Source organism: Coregonus clupeaformis, chromosome 8, assembly GCF_020615455.1.
Source record: "Coregonus clupeaformis isolate EN_2021a chromosome 8, ASM2061545v1, whole genome shotgun sequence".
In the NCBI taxonomy this organism is placed as follows: domain Eukaryota; kingdom Metazoa; phylum Chordata; class Actinopteri; order Salmoniformes; family Salmonidae; genus Coregonus; species Coregonus clupeaformis.
In genome coordinates, this window is record NC_059199.1 from 56,432,815 (window position 1) to 56,450,099 (window position 17,285).

The 17,285-nt window shown below is 40.2% G+C and overlaps 1 protein-coding gene across 1 annotated transcript; it reads right to left on the reverse strand.

Annotated features, from left to right (window-relative positions):
* Positions 1–3,850: 3,850 nt before the first annotated feature.
* LOC121572935 lies at positions 3,851–16,684 on the reverse strand. Its single transcript, XM_041884973.2, has 9 exons — positions 16,533–16,684; positions 10,717–10,965; positions 5,348–5,629; positions 5,166–5,207; positions 5,007–5,048; positions 4,554–4,664; positions 4,372–4,422; positions 4,212–4,243; positions 3,851–4,129 (listed from the first exon to the last, which is right to left on the reverse strand). Exons 1-9 carry the CDS (start codon positions 16,600–16,602, stop codon positions 3,968–3,970), a joined length of 1,041 nt encoding a protein of 346 aa, XP_041740907.2. The 5' UTR covers positions 16,603–16,684; the 3' UTR covers positions 3,851–3,967.
* Positions 16,685–17,285: the final 601 nt, after the last annotated feature.

Genomic DNA, 17,285 nt, shown 5'->3' on the forward strand with positions numbered 1-17,285 from the left:
TATAAATGCAATTTCAAAGATTTTACTGAGTTACAGTTCATAGAAGGAAATCAGTCAATTTAAATAAATTAATTAGGCCCTAATCTATGGATTTCACATGACTGGGCAGGGGCGTAGCTGTGGGTAGGCCCACACACTTGGGAGCCAGGTCAACCCACTGGGTAGCCAGGCCCAGCCAATCAGAATTAGATTTTCCCCACAAAAGAGCTTTATTAAAGACAGAAATACTCCTCAGCATCCCCCCTCATAAGACTACCCCGCAGGTGAAGAAGCCAGGTGTGGAGGTCCTGGGCGGGCGTGGTTACACTTGGTCTGTGGTTGTGAGTAGGGTTGGATGTACTGCCAAATTCTCTAAAACGACATTGGAGGTGGCTTATGGTAGAGAAATTAACATTACATTCTCTGGCAACAGCTCTGGTGGACATTCCTGCAGTCAGCATGCCAATTGCACGCTCCCTCAAAACTTGAGACATATGTGGCATTGTGTTGTGTGACAAAACTGCACATTTTAGAGTGGCCTTTTATTGTCCCCAGCACAAGGTGCACCTGTGCAATGATCACGCTGTTTAATCAGCTTCTTGATATGCCACACCTGTCAGATGGATGGATTACCTTGGCAAAGGAGAAATTCTCACTAACAGGAATGTACAATTTGCGCACAAAATTTGAGAGAAACACACTTTGTTTTGGCATATGGAACATTTCTGGGATCTTTTATTTAATCTCATTAAAAATGCGACCAAAGCTTTACATGTTGCATTTATATTTTTGTTCAGTGTTATATAACAATATTTTAATGTGAATAAACCATTAATTAATGCATTTTCAAAGTACTAAGCATATGTTCACATAGATTACTGATAAAGACACTAGCAAACTATCAGGCAAATTGTTCATTTAAGTCAACAATTGGAAAAGGAATACCATAAAATACCACTAGGCAGCAGTGTAGTATATTGGTGCTGTATTGATGCTTTGACTATGTGGTTAGATAATGCGGGTTCACTGGAAATTAAAGTATCATGTAAATAAACAATGCACTCTTACTTTAAGTCATTTTAAAACCCTTGAACACATCCTTAATAGTAGCCTATCAGGTAAAGGCTACATTTACACTGGGGGAAAAAATCTAACAATCTTATGCTAATCCTATGACTATAACAAATTAACCTTGTTACTTAGTTGATATAGAATTGTATTCATCTGATGTTACATCTCTTAATTTTCTGATCATACTGTGTATGATTACGGCAACCTATTTACTTATCTTTCAAACATTGTCTGCCTGGATTACAACACTTCCTTAAGCAGCAAACCATAAGGACGGATGGAGTTTTCCACAATAGCTCTCTCTTGAACAGGAGATGATCCCTCAGGCACATAGACCAGCCAGTAACTCTCTCTCCGACACTGTTGCCTTTTCTGAGGGTTGATCCTATTCTGTAGCACCACCTTGTAGGTTTTGTTATCTACTTTGGACGTGAATCTCTTGGAGAACTTCTCAGCTATGTTAATGTCCGGTGTTGAGTAGACTCCTCTTCCGACAGTAGCACCAGCTCCATCTCCATCTCCATCATTCCTGATGATGCCCTGAGATCCGTCCATAGCAGGTCCGTGGTAGGACACTGGCCAAGCCTCGTCTCCGGTCCCCAACCATCCATCTCCATCCCTGTATTTGTTCAAAACCTTCAGGGCAATGCGGTTCCAGCCACAGGGTCGGACGTACTGCTCCTTTCCCCGAGTAAACACTGCTTCCCCATCCTTAACATTTGTAAAGTCGTAGTCATACCGAGAATCAAGAAACTCATTCACATTCACAGAAACAGTGGTTTGTGGAATGGATGCGGCGGATGGGGCATCTTGTAAAGCTAAGGCAACATTTAAAGACAATGTCCCCAAACTTGGGTACTCCAACTCTAGAAGGCCCTCTTGTACGTAGAACTCCTTTAGTGCAACTACATTGACAAAGTCCTGTGGGGTTAGTGAAAGTGTTCCCGCAGTGGCTGATTCCACGTTGCAACCTGAGACGGCAGACAGAGCCTCCAAGATGAGATTTACGTTTGGCATGGTGAGAGTTAGAAAACTCGAAAACAATTACGGAAAGAAGACTTCACAGAGAGCAGAAAAATCATTCCTCTTTGTGATCAGACACGAAGGCGTCTGCTCTTGTACTTTCACCTATGCATAGACTGTGCTGTGGAATGTCATCTTTACTTTCACTTTCTCTTTCAGTGACTGGAAAAACAAGTTAGTGTATGGTAAACGTACACTGACTGTACAAAACATTAGGAACACCTTCCTAATATTGACTTGCACCTCCTTTTGCCCTCAGAACAGCCTCAATTCGTCGGGACATGGAATCTACGAGGTGTCGGTAGCATTCCACTGGGATGCTGGCCCATGTTGACTCCAATGCTTCCCACAGTTGTGTCAAGTTGGCTGGATGTCCTTTGGGTGGTGGACCATTCTTGATACACACGGGAAACTGTTGAGTGTGAAAAACCCAGCAGAGTAGCAGTTCTTGACACAAACCAGTGCGCCTGGCACTTACTACCATAACCCGTTCAAAGGCAGTTAAATATTTTATTTTGCCCATTCACCCTCTGAATGGCACACATACACAATCCATGTCTCAAGTCTTAGAAATCCTTCTTTAACCTGTCTCTTCCCTTTTCATATACACTGATTGAAGTGGATTTAACAGGTGACCGCAATAAGGGATCATAGCTTTCACCTGGATTCACCAGGTCAGTCTATGGCATGGAAAGAGCAGGTGTTCCTAATGTTTTGTGCACTCAGTGTAGAATGATAGTGTACAAATCTTGATCATCCCCTTTCTTGTTATGGTTGAATGGTAGCAGCAAAGACAGAAGGGAATGCAAACGCTTAAATAGTTAAGACTTTGAATATATCTCAAGTTTGACAAGTTTACTTAAAGTGACATTACAAAATAAAAGTTTGTATTTTTTCAATCTGCAGTTGTTACATTTTTTTTCACTTTAAGTAATTATATATACCCATTGATTCTTGAACAATATAACTTATAAATACTTAATGAGCTTAGTTGAACCGTCTTACCCGATCAAAACCCCAATTATAACCCCAATCATAAGCTTGATTCTATATTCTCAAAACATGATTCAAACTATCATTTTGATCTTATGGATGGTCAGTCCTCGCATCCATAGCGCTGTCTATGAATTTGAGAGTGGTTATATTTCTTCAGCCCCATTGGTCAGCTATTTACCAAAACAATGGCAGGTTAACCCATTTGTTATTGTTTGAACTGCAGGTTGCCTCTGTGAATTGTTGCCTTTCAGGTAAAACAACAAATTTGTGCAGCACCTGTGTGAACAGGAATTGAAGTCTCAAGGTAAAAGTACTTCTGTAAATGATTGAAGTCACAATGGTTAGGACTAAACCTTATCTAACTGTAAATCTATGCCTGAGAGGTTTGGATGGCATGAAGTCAATATTTAATCTCTAACCCTGATATTTTTTCATAGGAAGTGAGTCAGCGCTATGCCAGTCTGAAGCACACTGGTAATGCCCGCCCCCATTGCTCAGGGAGTGCCAGGATTGGCCCAGGGAGATGTTACATATGCAACAGTGGCCCAATGTGTTCATCCAGGCGCATGATGCATCACATGCACTGCTGACATTGTTCTTTGAATATCCGTTCTTGATGGAAATATGATTGTATTTTGATTTGTGCATATATGAGTGTTTCTGTAAATGTTGAAAAGGTAATGTAATAATTATTGTTGGTTTTCTCCAAAGAATCTCAATACAATTGTTTTAAGCCAACAGGATATATAATTAGTTGGATAAAATAATAGTATCTTACGTATCTTGAAAGATGAAAATACATTTATTTTAGGATTAAAGAGCAACCTGTGTAAAATGTACTCGTACTGTAATACAAAGAGGTAAAATACGAACTGTCTGGTAAAGGTCATCAGTCAAATCAATGTTTTATTCTCTCCAAACCCTGGGATGCTGGTCTAGCAGTGACCACAGCGGAATAGATGACGTGATGCTGGTCTCCCAGTACCCTCGATCTTTCCCTCCAGTTCTGCCGACCCAGAGATGCATACTGAACCTCAGTGTCTTCCACATGAGAAGGGCTCTGAGACACACACGGAAACATACAAATATTTACATTTAAATTTTAGCAATGTTTTCAATGAGTGATATTCATTTGTACTCACTTCTTCCCCATCACTATGTGTGATCTCAGACTCTATAAGACAAAATATGAAAAAATACATTGTTTTCAATGAGAGCAATACTTGGGAGAATGCACACATTTTACACAAACCCTACTATAAAGACTTTTCTGTCAGCAAACAATTGGACAGTGTTCTTTACCTAGATTTGACAAGCACCTAGTCTGGAGTTCAGTTCCTTCCTGCTTGTGTTCTGTCAGTATAGGGAATAGAGTAATTTTGTCACGTTTGTAAAAAAAGGTTGTTGCATGGCTGTATAGGCCAATTTCATTTATTACAAACAAGATCAGAGGCATATAATATAATTGTTTAGATTTTTTTTACCTGTACTGCATTTCTTTCTTCTTTTGCTCAGTCTTCCTATCAGCAAAAAGCCCAGCAGACCAGCCAGAAGCACCACGATGCATAGTCCAATGACAGCTATCATCATCACAACTAATAGACAAAAGCATGAAGCACAATTTGATATGTGAAAATGTCACCTGATAACAGGACGAAAGCCCAGTTCATGCTCTCTGAAGCGAGCACACAGCATGGAGGGTCGCTAACAGTAAACACAATGTTGGGTGGGTGGCACATACAACACATAGTAATATAATAGGATCTCTATGGGGTGGCACGTATGTTCTTTATTTTGCATCGCGACTTTAGTCCATCTTCTTTAAATTTCAAGACCCTCGATATTGAACAACACACACTGCCATTTCAATTTCACCACAAAGAGCAAAAACAAGGTTTTTACCCCAATTTGTGTCTGAACTTTCGTGGACAACCTACCATTTGTAGGGCGTGTCTCTCTGTTCTCTCTCCAAACAACATCTGAAAATTATATAGTATATTGGTCATAGACTATACTTTTACAGCTCACAGTTAAAACCCTGGATTTTGGTGTAATATTTATACTTTTAAGAACTGCAAGGTGTTGCTTTGTGTTACCTGTTTGCATAACAGCAGTGGTACTCTGGATGTTGAGGTGATCTGGGTTTGCAAAAAAAGGTTATGCATAAGCATGACATTTTAAGTATGATACTGTGAAATGAAAATACACAGACAATTAAATAGATACAGTGTAGATATAAGGGAAAAACAGGAGGAAAATGCAATTTGGAAAGCTCTACCTGTTAACACCATTACTTTGGCTGCCATTTCCCCATTACACAGGTACTCTCCAGAGTCCCCTGGCTGCAGATTGAGGATCTGCAGGGCACTATCTTCATCATAGGAAAACCTTTTCTGGGTGTCCTTTCTCTCCATTTTTACGGTCCCATTTCTGAACAGAGTCGAGATGGGTTCTCGTTTCGCATGACTATCTTTCCTGAAGAACCACCTCTGCTTGGCTTTGCTAGATACTGTACAGGGCAGCAATAGGGCTCGGCCAGCAGAAACAGCAAACTTTTGGCCTGTGGGAAGATATATTTATTGTACTAAATATTGGTAACAAGAGTATTTGACACTGATAGTAATATGCTCATTAGATGAACAAAGTAGGCTATGTTTCTGCTCCCACTTAACAAAGCAATGTTCAACCTGGGCATTGACATTTTTCTACAAAGTCACAACTGCAATTACAGCAGATCTCGACAGATGGTTTAATCTAACATTATCAGGTCGAATTTCGATAGTCAAAATGAATGTCTTGCCTAGACTGAATTTATTTGTTAGTACGCTTCCTTTGCCCACGCCATTAGGGTACTGAGATAAGAAAAAAAATGCAGTCTTAAATTTGATATTGAAACAGAAATGTCCCAGAATTAAAATGACTAGCCTCCAGAAACCCAACGTTTCTGGGGATCTAGGTTTACCAAACTTCAAGTTATATGCTTTGTCTCTAGTGCTCTGCCCACTTAAGAAATTGTTTGATCAAGATAAATGTCTTCCTTGGTTGGAAATAGGGGAAAATATAGTGTCAACATTTACATTGAAATATGTACTATTCTCTGCCTTTGCTCCTAAATTTTGCCATACTCAGTTTGGACCAATCATCGCCTGCTCAAAACAAACCTGGCAACAAATCAAAAAAAATGGGTAATTGGGAAGTGCAATGGCATACCCAAACACCAATACTTAGAAATAATGCACTACCTTTACCTTTGGTATTTTTCTTTGTATTTTATTAGGATCCCCATTAGCTGTTGCAAAAGCAGCAGCTACTCTTCCTGGGGTCCACACAACACATGAAACATGACATAATACAGAACATTAATAGACAAGGACAGCTCAAGGACAGAACTACATCAATTAAAATATATATATATACACTACCAGTCAAAAGTTTGGACACACCCGCTCATTCAATGGTTTTTCTTTATTTTTTAAAACTATTTTTTAAATTGTAGAATAATAGTGAAGACATCAAAACTATGAAATAACACATATGGAATCTTGTAGTAAGCAAAAAAGTGTTAAACAAATCTAAATATATTTTATGTGTGAGATTCTTCAAATAGCCACCCTTTGCCTTGATGACAGCTTTGCACACTCTTGGCATTCTCTCAACCAGCTTTATGAGGTAGTCACCTGGAATGCATTTCAATTAACAGGTGTGCCTTCTTAAAAGTTAATTTGTGGAATTTCTTTCCTTCTTAATGCTTTTGAGCCAATCAGTTGTGTTGTGACAAGTTAGGGGGGTATACAGAAGATAGCCCTATTTGGTAAAAGACAGAGTCCATATTATGGCAAGAGCAGCTCAAATAAACAAAGAGAAACGACAGTCCATCATTACTTTAAGACATGAAGGTCAGTCAATACGGAAAATGTCAAGAACTTTGTACGTTTCTTCAAGTGCAGTCGCAAAAACCATCAAGCGCTATGATAAAACTGGCTCTCATGAGGACCACCACAGTAATCGAAGACCCAGAGTTACCTCTGCTGCAGAGGATAAATTCATTTGAGTTACCAGCTTCAGAAATTGCAGCCCAAATAAATGCTTCACAGAATTCAACTGTTCAGAGGAGACTGTGTAAATCAGGCCTTCATGGTTGAATTGCTGCAAAGAAACCAATACTAAAGGACACCAATAAGAAGAAGAGACTTGCTTGGGCCAAGAAACACGAGCAATGGACATTAGACCGGTGGAAATGTGTCCTTTGGTCTGGAGTCCAGTTTTGTTTCCAACTGCCGTGTCTTTGTGAGATGTGTTGTGGTTGAACGGATTATCTCTGCATGTGTATTTCCCACTGTAAAGCAAGGAGAAGGAGGTGTTATGGTGTGGGAGTGCTTTGCTGGTGACACTGTCTGGGATTTATTTAGAATTCAAGGCACACTTAACCAGCATGGCTACCACACCATTCTGCAGCGATACGCCATCCCATCTGGTTTGGGCTTAGTGGGACTATCATTTGTTTTTCAACAGGACAATGACCCAAAACACCTCCAGGCTGTGTAAGGGCTATTTTACCAAGAAGGAGTGATGGAGTGCTGCATCAGATGACCTGGCCTCCACAATCTCCCGACCAGACAATAATCAAGATAAGACAAAACTAGAGCCTGCAGGACTTGCTTTTTGGAGTGTGAGGGTCAAAAAAGCAGAGTGTCTCTTTATTACAGACATACCTCTCCCCATCTTTACAACCATTGAATCTATATGTTTTGACCATGACAGTTTACAATCTAAGGTAACGGCAAGTAATTTAGTCTCCATAACTTCTCAACAGCCACACCATTCATTACCAGATTCAGCTGAGGTCCAGAATTTAGGGAATGATTTCTACCAAATACAATGCTCTAAGTTTTAGAGATGTTCAGGACCAGTTTGTTAATGGCCACCCATTCCAAAACAGACTGCAACTCTTTGTTAAGGGTTTCAGTGACTTCATTAGCTGTGGTTACTGATGCATATATGATTGAATCGTCAGTATACATGGACACACATGCTTTGTTTAATGCCAGTGGCAGGTCATTGGTAAAACTAGAAAATAGTAGATGGCCTAGAGAGCTGCCCTGCGGTACACCACACTTTACATGTTTGACATTAGAGAAGCTTCCATTAAAGAAAACCCTTTGAGTTCTATTAGTAGATTGCTCTGAATCCACGATATGGCAGAGGTTGAAAAGCCATAACACATAACACCCTTTGAGAGGGAAACATATTATTTTTAAACAATGGTCTGAACAAGGAATTCATAAACTTTCGGACATAATGAATGATGAAGGTTTATTATCCTTTTATGACCTAAAGAATATGTATAATTTAACTGGTTCGTCATTGTTTTTTTATACATGTTTTTTGCAGTTAAGAACCGCTATGCGCACTTATGGAGCCATTCCATCCACTCACTGAGTTTTTATGTAGCCAGTACACAAGTGGAGGTTTTGTATTCAATCTATATAAAAAACTACTAGAAGCCCTCCATAAACCAATGGGAAGAGTTACGGTATGGAATACAGATCTTAAAGACTACAAACAAAATACAGATTGGAAAAGAGTCTAGAATGGGCCTCCCGAGTGGCGCAGTGCCACTAGAGATCCTGGTTCGAGTCCAGGCTCTGTCGCAGCCGGCCGCAACCGGGAGACCCATGGGGCGGCGCACAATTGGCCCAGCGCCGTCCAGGGTAGGGGAGGGTTTGGCCGGCAGGGATGTTCTTGTTCCATCGTGCACTAGCGACTCCTGTGGCGGGCCGGGCGCAGTGCACGCTGACTTGGTCGCCAGGTGTACGGTGTTTCCTCCGGCACGTTGGTGCGGCTGGCTTCCGGGTTAAGCGGGCACGGTGTCAAGAAGCAGTGCTGCTCGGTTGGTTTGTGTTTCGGAGGACACACGACTCTCGACCTTCGCCTCTCCCGTGTCCGTACGGGAGTTGCAGCGATGGGAGAAGACTGTAACTACCAATTGGATACCACGAAAAAGGGGGGTAAAATCCCCCCCCATAAAAAAATTGTTATTTAAAAAAAAAATATATATATATATATATATAAAACGATTTTAAAAAAGAGAGTAGAACAATATCCCAATGACCTCCCGAAATTTGAATCATCAACTGATACACTACAAAAATTCCTTCCATTTTATTTGACTCCGCAGAAACGGTGCCAATTTAAACTGGCTCCTATTACAACTTGTCTGTTGTGTTCTCAAATAAATATTGGAACCTACATGCACATGATGTGGGACTACCCCAGTGTGAAGACGTTTTGGTCACAGGTTGCCAGGTGTGTGTCGAGCATAGTTGGTGCTGCCATTCCCTATCTCCCAAAAATATTATTGTTGAAGGATGACTCTTCACTGACTCGAGTCACAGTACTCCAGAAACGAGTATGTTTGTCTGAACTGACTGCGGCAAAAATAATGTTAGTGACCAGATGGAAGCCTCCACATAAGCTCAGCATAACTCAATGACTACAAAACTTCCTTGACTTTATTTCACTAGAGCGCTCCATAGCTCGTATGAACAGCGCCAAGGAAACAACATTTGATACCGTACATTCAATAGAGCAGTTGATAAGTTCAAAAGCTTATTATGAGTTAATGTAATGCAATCATGTTTGAATTTATCAACTGTATTTGGAATATCTGTGTAGAATATCGATGTATGCAGGCTGATTCTATTCATGTGTGTCTTGGTCCCACAAACAGTTTTACAAACATAAGATAAGTTACCCATTATGTTTTGTTTTGTGGATAGAAACAGAATGTCCACAACATGAGCCCGTGGGGGGAGGGAGGGGGAATAGGAATGGGTCGCACCTACTAAGACGCGGGGAGGGAGAGTGGAGATGGGACCGACAGGACAAATAATGCTTATTTTATTTATGTTTTCTACTGCTTTTAATTTCTTTATACATGTACTTTTTGAATATTAATGCCTGTCTGTGATCTGAACACCTCGCAAAAATAAATAACAATAATGAAAAGTTTGTCACAACAATATTAATAAGTATGTTTCAGCGAATTTTCTTTAAAATAGTTTACTATCACTTCAATGACAGAGCAATTTCACTGATGGTTGTCCACTTTTCCTGCTTGAAATTGATAATTGGTTCAACCATTATTTATCGCCAGTCAGCGGTCCATTTTCAGCTCTCATCATCAAGGACAGTGTCGTGTATTAGGATTATGCCTTTGTTAAATGTTTTTAAGTGGAACTGAAAGAATGTTGATTTTAGTATCAAGAGGGAATGTTTTAGTGTAACGCCACATACAACAGACAGGAAGTGTGTTGTAGACAGGGGATTGGACAGTAGAGGGAGCCACCCACATCTTGGGGAGTTTATATATACTGGGGGAAAAACGAAGAAGGGGCAGAAGCATTCAGATTAAATTGGGACGGGGCTTCTCCAGACACCAAGTTATCCACGCGGGTCTGTAACTTATGCTGTAACCTCTTGATTTTAATAAAAGCCTTTAAACACGGTGCAGCCTAAGCGGACTCCTTGATTGACGGCAACAGCCACCAACAACAGACACGACAACAGCACCCAATATATTTTATTAAAATTCTAGAGTGGTGGTCAGACATGCGCTACATTTCACACTGTAAGCTGTCCTCATACCTTTCAGTACCTCCACGTCTGCCACTAGCTGGTCGTTGCAGTAGTAGTCCCCAGAGTCAGATGGCTCCAGCTCTTCTATAACCAGAGATCCATCAGGCTGGAGGTGATATTTCTGGTGGTTCCGGTAAGCAACCGACTGGCCTTGTTTAGTGACTATGATCCCGTTGACGTGGTGTCGCCACTGTAAGTCAACAGTGCCACTGCAGGCCAGGTACAGACGATGATCCTCAGGCACTGAGACTCTTCTCACTGAGGGCAGACATAACAAGCGTGAAGTGAGTTTAGTCTAATTAGAATAAACTGGACTAACTGATATGTTGGGAAATATAGAAATCATTTTGGCAAGTTTGGCAACACCTCTGAGCATGTCTGCTTTGTGTCACAGCTAATTTCATCTAAGACTAAATGTGGGGTAGTGTGTTGGATCAGGGGTGTTTTCTGAGAGCCTGACTTGTCCCAAGCCTCTGCAATCATCTGAGTGCAGTCTACTTCCACAGTGGCTGTATGTAGAAGAATATAACTTTTTGTCTATCACTGCATGCAAGGCTGTGTGTCACTCATATCTTCCTGAGTCCATTTTGGTCGTGCTTCCTGTGCGATCCACTATTCCTCTTTATCTAATGGGAACATGTCATATCTTTAGAGTGGGAATAAAATTAGCCCACTTTAAGGAAGCTAACATGTGTGTGGGGGTTTTCGAGACAAAACCATTAAAACAAATACAGGTATTAATGGTGGCATTGTTTGGAAAATGTTACTGTCACAATGAAGATATAGTTATTTTGGCCTCTGTTATTTTGGCAACTATGATTGTTCACATATTGTAATATAAAGTGCCTTCAGAAAGTTTTCACACCTTTTGACTTTTTCCACATTTTGTTGTGTTACAGCCTGAATTTAAAATGGATTAAACTGAGATTGCTGTCCCTGGCCTACACACAATACCCCATAATGTCAAATTGGAATTATGTTTTTTGAAAATGTTACAAACAAATTAAAAATTAAAAGCTGAAAAATCTTGAGTCAATAAGTATTCAACCCCTTTGTTATGGCAAGCCTAAATAAGTTCAGGAGTAAACATTTGCTTAACAAGTCCCATAATAAGTTGCATGGACTCACTCTGTGTGCAATAATAGTATTTAACTTCTACGGGATCCGTGTCCCGTATACGGGACGGTTGAGCTAATGTGCGCCAATGGATTAGCATTACTGTTGTAAGCAACAGCAAACTTTCCAGGACATAGACATGTCTTATATGGGCAGAAAGCTTAAATTCTTGTTAATCTAACTGCACTGTCCAATTTACAGTAGCTATTACAGTAAAAAAAAATACCATGCTATTGTTTGAGGAGAGTGCACAACAACAAAAAACTTATCACGGCATCTGGTTTGATACATTCACCTCTGAAGGTAAATAATGTACTTACATTCAGTAATCTTGCTCTGATTTGTCATCCTAAGGGTCCCAGAGATAAAATGTAGCATAGTTTTGTTTGATAGAATCCATTTTTATATTCAAATGTAGGAACTGGGTTCTACAGTTTGAGCCCCTGCTGTCTCTGGCTCCAAACCCACCCCGCCCGGCCATCTAGATGTGTGAGAGTTAGTGTATAAGCTAATGATCCATAATGTATGTCATTCCTGGGAGTGTGTAAACTTACATTTTGTATTACCATATCATTTTTGTATGTTCTCTATAGTTATGTACTTGAAAATGTATCAATTGACCAATTCGGCACATTTGGGCAGACTTGATACAAAACAGTCCAGTATTGAAATGCTTCACTGGATCAATCTGAAACTTTGCACACACAAATTTAAATTGCGCCTAAAACTGCAATATTCTATTGTGGGCTTTCTCTTGCATTTCAAAGATGATGGAACCAAAAATAATAATAGAAAACATATGTTTTTTTGTTTGTATTATCTTTTACCAGATCTAATATGTTATATTCTCCTACATTAATTTCACATTTCCACAAACTTCAAAGTGTTTCCTTTCAAATGGCATCAAGAATATGCATATCATAGCTTCAGGTCCTGAGCTACAGGCAGTTAGATTTGGGTATGTCATTTTAGGTAAAAATTCAAAAAAGGGTCAGATCCTTAAGAGGTTAACATGATTTTTGAATGACTACATCATCTCTGTACCCCACACATACAATTATCTGTAAGGTCCCTCAGCCGAGCAGTGAATTACAAACACCGATTCAACGGCAAAGACCAGGGAGGTTTTCCAATACCTCACAAAGAAGGGCACCTATGACTTGGGTGTCTGGAGACAATTTTGTCTTTGACGGGGCTGTAGTGGAGCGGGTTGAGAGCTTCAAGCTCCTTGGTGTCCACATCACCAACAAACTATCATGGTCCAAACACACCAGACACACCTTTCCCCCTTCAGGAGACTGAAAATATTTGGCATGGGTCCCCAGATCCTCAAAATGTTTTACAGCTGCACCATCGAGAGCATCCTGACCAGTTGCATCACTGCCTGGTATGCAATTACTCGGCATCTGACCATAAGGCGCTACAGAGGGTGGTGCGTACGGCCCAGTACATCACTGGGACCAAGCTTCCGGCCATCCAGGACCTATACACTAGGTGGTGTCAAAAAATTGTCAAAAGCTCCAGTCACCCAAGTCATAGACTGTTCTCTCTGCTACCGCACAGCAAGTGGTACCGGAGCGCCAAGTCTAGGTCCAAAAGGCTCCTTAACAGCTTCTACCCCCAAGCCATAAGACTGCTGAACAATTAATCAAATGGCCACATGGACTATTTACATTGACACCCCCCACCCCCGCTTTGTTTTTACACTGCTGCTACTTGCTGTTTATTATCAATGCATAGTCACTTTACCCCTACCTACAGTTGAAGTTGGAAGTTTACATACACCTTAGCCAAATACACAATTCCTGACATTTAATCCTAGTAAAAATTCCCTGTCTTAGGTCAGTTAGAATCACCACTTTATTTTAAGAATGTGAAATGTCAGAATAATAGCAGAGAATTATTTATTTTAGCTTTTATTTCTTTCATCACATTCCCAGTGGGTCATACGTTTACATACACTCAATTAGTATTTGGTAGCATTGCCTTTAAATTGTTTAACTTGGTTCAAACGTGTCGGGTAGCCTTCCACAAGCTTCCCACAATAAGTTGGGTGAATTTTGGCCCATTCCTCCTGACAGAGCTGGCATAACTGAGTCAGGTTTGTAGGCCTCCTTGCTCGCACACGCTTTTTCAGTCCTGCCCACAAAATGTCTATAGGATTGAGGTCAGGGCTTTGTGATGGCCACTCCAATACCTTGACTTTGTTGTCCTTAAGCCATTTTGCCACAACTTTGGAAGTATGCTTGGGGTCATTGTCCCATTTGCGACCAAGCTTTAACTTCCTGACTGATGTTGCTTCAATATATCCACATCATTTTCATTCCTCATGATGCCATCTATTTTGTGAAGTGCACCAGTCCCTCCTGCAGCAAAGCACCCCCACAGCATGATGCTGCTACCCCCGTGCTTCACGGTTGGGATGGTGTTCTTCGGCTTGCAAGCGTCCCCCTTTTTCCTCCAAACATAACGATGGTCATTATGGCCAAACAGTTCTATTTTTGTTTCATCAGACCAGAGGAAATTTCTCCAAAAAGTACAATCGTTGTCCCCATGTGCAGTTGCAAACCGTAGTCTGGCATTTTTATGGCGGTTTTGGAGCAGTGGCTTCTTCCTTGCTGAGCGGCCTTTCAGGTTATGTCGATATAGGACTCGTTTTATGTGGATATTGATACTTTTGTACCTGTTTCCTCCAGCATCTTCACAAGGTCCTTTGCTGTTGTTCTGGGATTGATTTGCACTTTTCGCACCAAAGTACATTCATCTCTAGGAGACAGAACGTGTCTCCTTCCTGAGCGGTATGACTGCTGCATCGTCCCATGGTGTTTATACTTGTGTACTATTGTTTGTACAGATGAACGTGGTACCTTCAGGCGTTTGGAAATGTCTCCCAAGAATGAACCAGACTTGTGGAGGTCTAAAAATGTTTTTCTGAGGTCTTGGCTGATTTCTTTTGATTTTCCCATTTTGATTTTCTGGAATTTTCCAAGCTGTTTAAAGGCACAGTCAACTTAGTGTACGTAAACTTCTGACCCATTGGAATTGTGATACAGTGAATTATAAGTGAAATAATCTGTCTGTAAACAATTGTTGGAAAAATTACTTGTGTCATGCACAAAGTAGATGTCCTAACCGACTTGCCAAAACTATAGTTTGTTAACAAGAAATGTGTGTAGTGGTTGAAAAACGAGTTTTAATGACTCCAACCTAAGTGTATGTAAACTTCCGACTTCAACTGTACATGTACAAATTACCTCGACTAACCTGTACCCCCGCACATTGACTCGGTACCGTTACCCCCTGGATATAGCCTCGTTATTGTTATTTTATTGTGTTACTTTTTATTTAATTTTTTACTTTAGTTTATTTAGTAAATATTTTCTTAACTATTTCTTGAACTGCATTGTTGGTTAAGGACTGTTGTATTCGACACATAACATTTGATTTGATTTGACCTATTGGTAGTTAGCCTTTTTTTTTAAGCAGACATTGAATATCTCTTTGAGCATAATTAATTACACTTTGGATGGCGTATCAATACACCCAGCCACTACAAAGATACAGGTGCCCTTCCTATCTCAGTTGCCGAAGAGGAAGGAAACCGCTTAGGGATTTCACCATTAGCCAATGGTGACTTTAAAACAGTTACACAGTTTAATGGCAGTGATAGGAGAAAACTGAGGATGGATTAACAACATTGTAGTTACTCCACAATACTAATGTAATTGACAGAGTGAAAAGAAGGAAGGCTGTACAGAATAAAAATATCCCAAAACATGCATCCTGTTTGGCAACAATGCACTAAAGTAATACTGCAAAAAATGAATAGAAAGTGTTATGTTTGGGGCAAATCCAATCACAATTAAGGTGGCACCTTAATTGAGAAGGACGGGCTTGTGGTAATGGCTGGTGCGGAATCAGTGGAATGATATCAAATACATCTAACGCATGGTAGAAAAAAGAAATGGAATGGAGATAAGCACAGGCAAAATCCTACAGGAAAACCTGGTTCAGTCTGCTTTCCACCAGACACTGGGAGATGAATTCACCTTTCAGCAGGACAATAACCTAAAACACAAAGCTAAATTCGACACTGGAGTTGCTTACAAAAAAGACAGTAAAGTGGCCGAATTTGGACTTAAATCTACTTGAAAATGTATGGCAAGACCTGAAAATGGTTGTCTTGTAATGATCAACAACCAATTTGACAGAGCTTGAAGAATTTTTTAAATAATAATGGTCAAATGTTGCACAATCCAGGTGTGGAAAGTTCTTAGACACTTACCCAGAAAGACTATCAGCTGTGATCGCTGCCAAAGTATTGACTCAGGGGTGTAATATTTATACATTGCAACAAAAAAAAGTATGTTTTCACTTTGTCATTATGGGGTATTGTGTGTAGATGGGTGAGAGAGAAAAAACAATTTAAACAATTTTTTATTCAGGCTGTAGCACAGCAAAATGTGGAATAAGTCAAGGGGTATGAATACTTTCTGAAGACACTGTACATCTTCATGAAGTAGCATCTCAAATCAATTTAGGAAATAAAGTTAAATAGAAATTGCTCATAATTCTTCTAATACACTATGGTTTTCCCAGTGTATACTCCCTCTTTTTATGTTTTGTTCATTTTGTCTTGAATAGAAAGAAAGTATGGGTGGTGTGCGTGTAGTACTCAATCAATGCAAAGAACAAAATGTTCACTGTACCTGTAGCTGTTGCACTGGAGGTGAGGGGAATCATCAGAAAACACAACAAAGGCTTGAAATAGCTCCACATCTTTCACCAAAACTCTTGACACTGCAGAGTTCATCGGTATATGTGATAGTAACCCCTCCTTCACTCTTCCTCTGTTCCCTGTTTAAACCAGACCAAGACCATGTGTGTCTGTGTGGTCATGACTGAGACAGTGACATTATGGTGACTGATGGGCAGGCAGCATTATACTCCTTTAATAGCATTATACCATTGACTCAACATGAGGATAACATTTGATAGTGGAAATCCCAAATGTTTCATTATGGTTCAATGAGAGGACATTGACACGTCTTATCACATATACCTGTTATACTGTGTGTCATATTGCATGTACAATACATATTTATTTCATACTAATTTTAAAATGCCTTATTTGGATTGATTGGTGAATAAGAGTCCATTCACAGGGCTAGGCCTATCTGGAAGTTGAGACAGTGTTTAATTACATCCTCGTGAGTACAGATTTGAACCAGGTGGGACCCCGGCAGAGTGACTTTCCAAACAATGCTATTAGAATGATGACAGTAGTAGCGAAATAAATGCTTTGTACTAGTTTTGTGCATTTGACATGCTCTCGAGTCTCGAGACATACCAGACGGTTCAGAGATGTTGGACATACAGTAACCTACTTAGCCTACTTCATACAGTGGAGGGCGCCAAACAACAACAACCCCCCCGGGTGCACGTTTTGGTTTTTGTCCTAG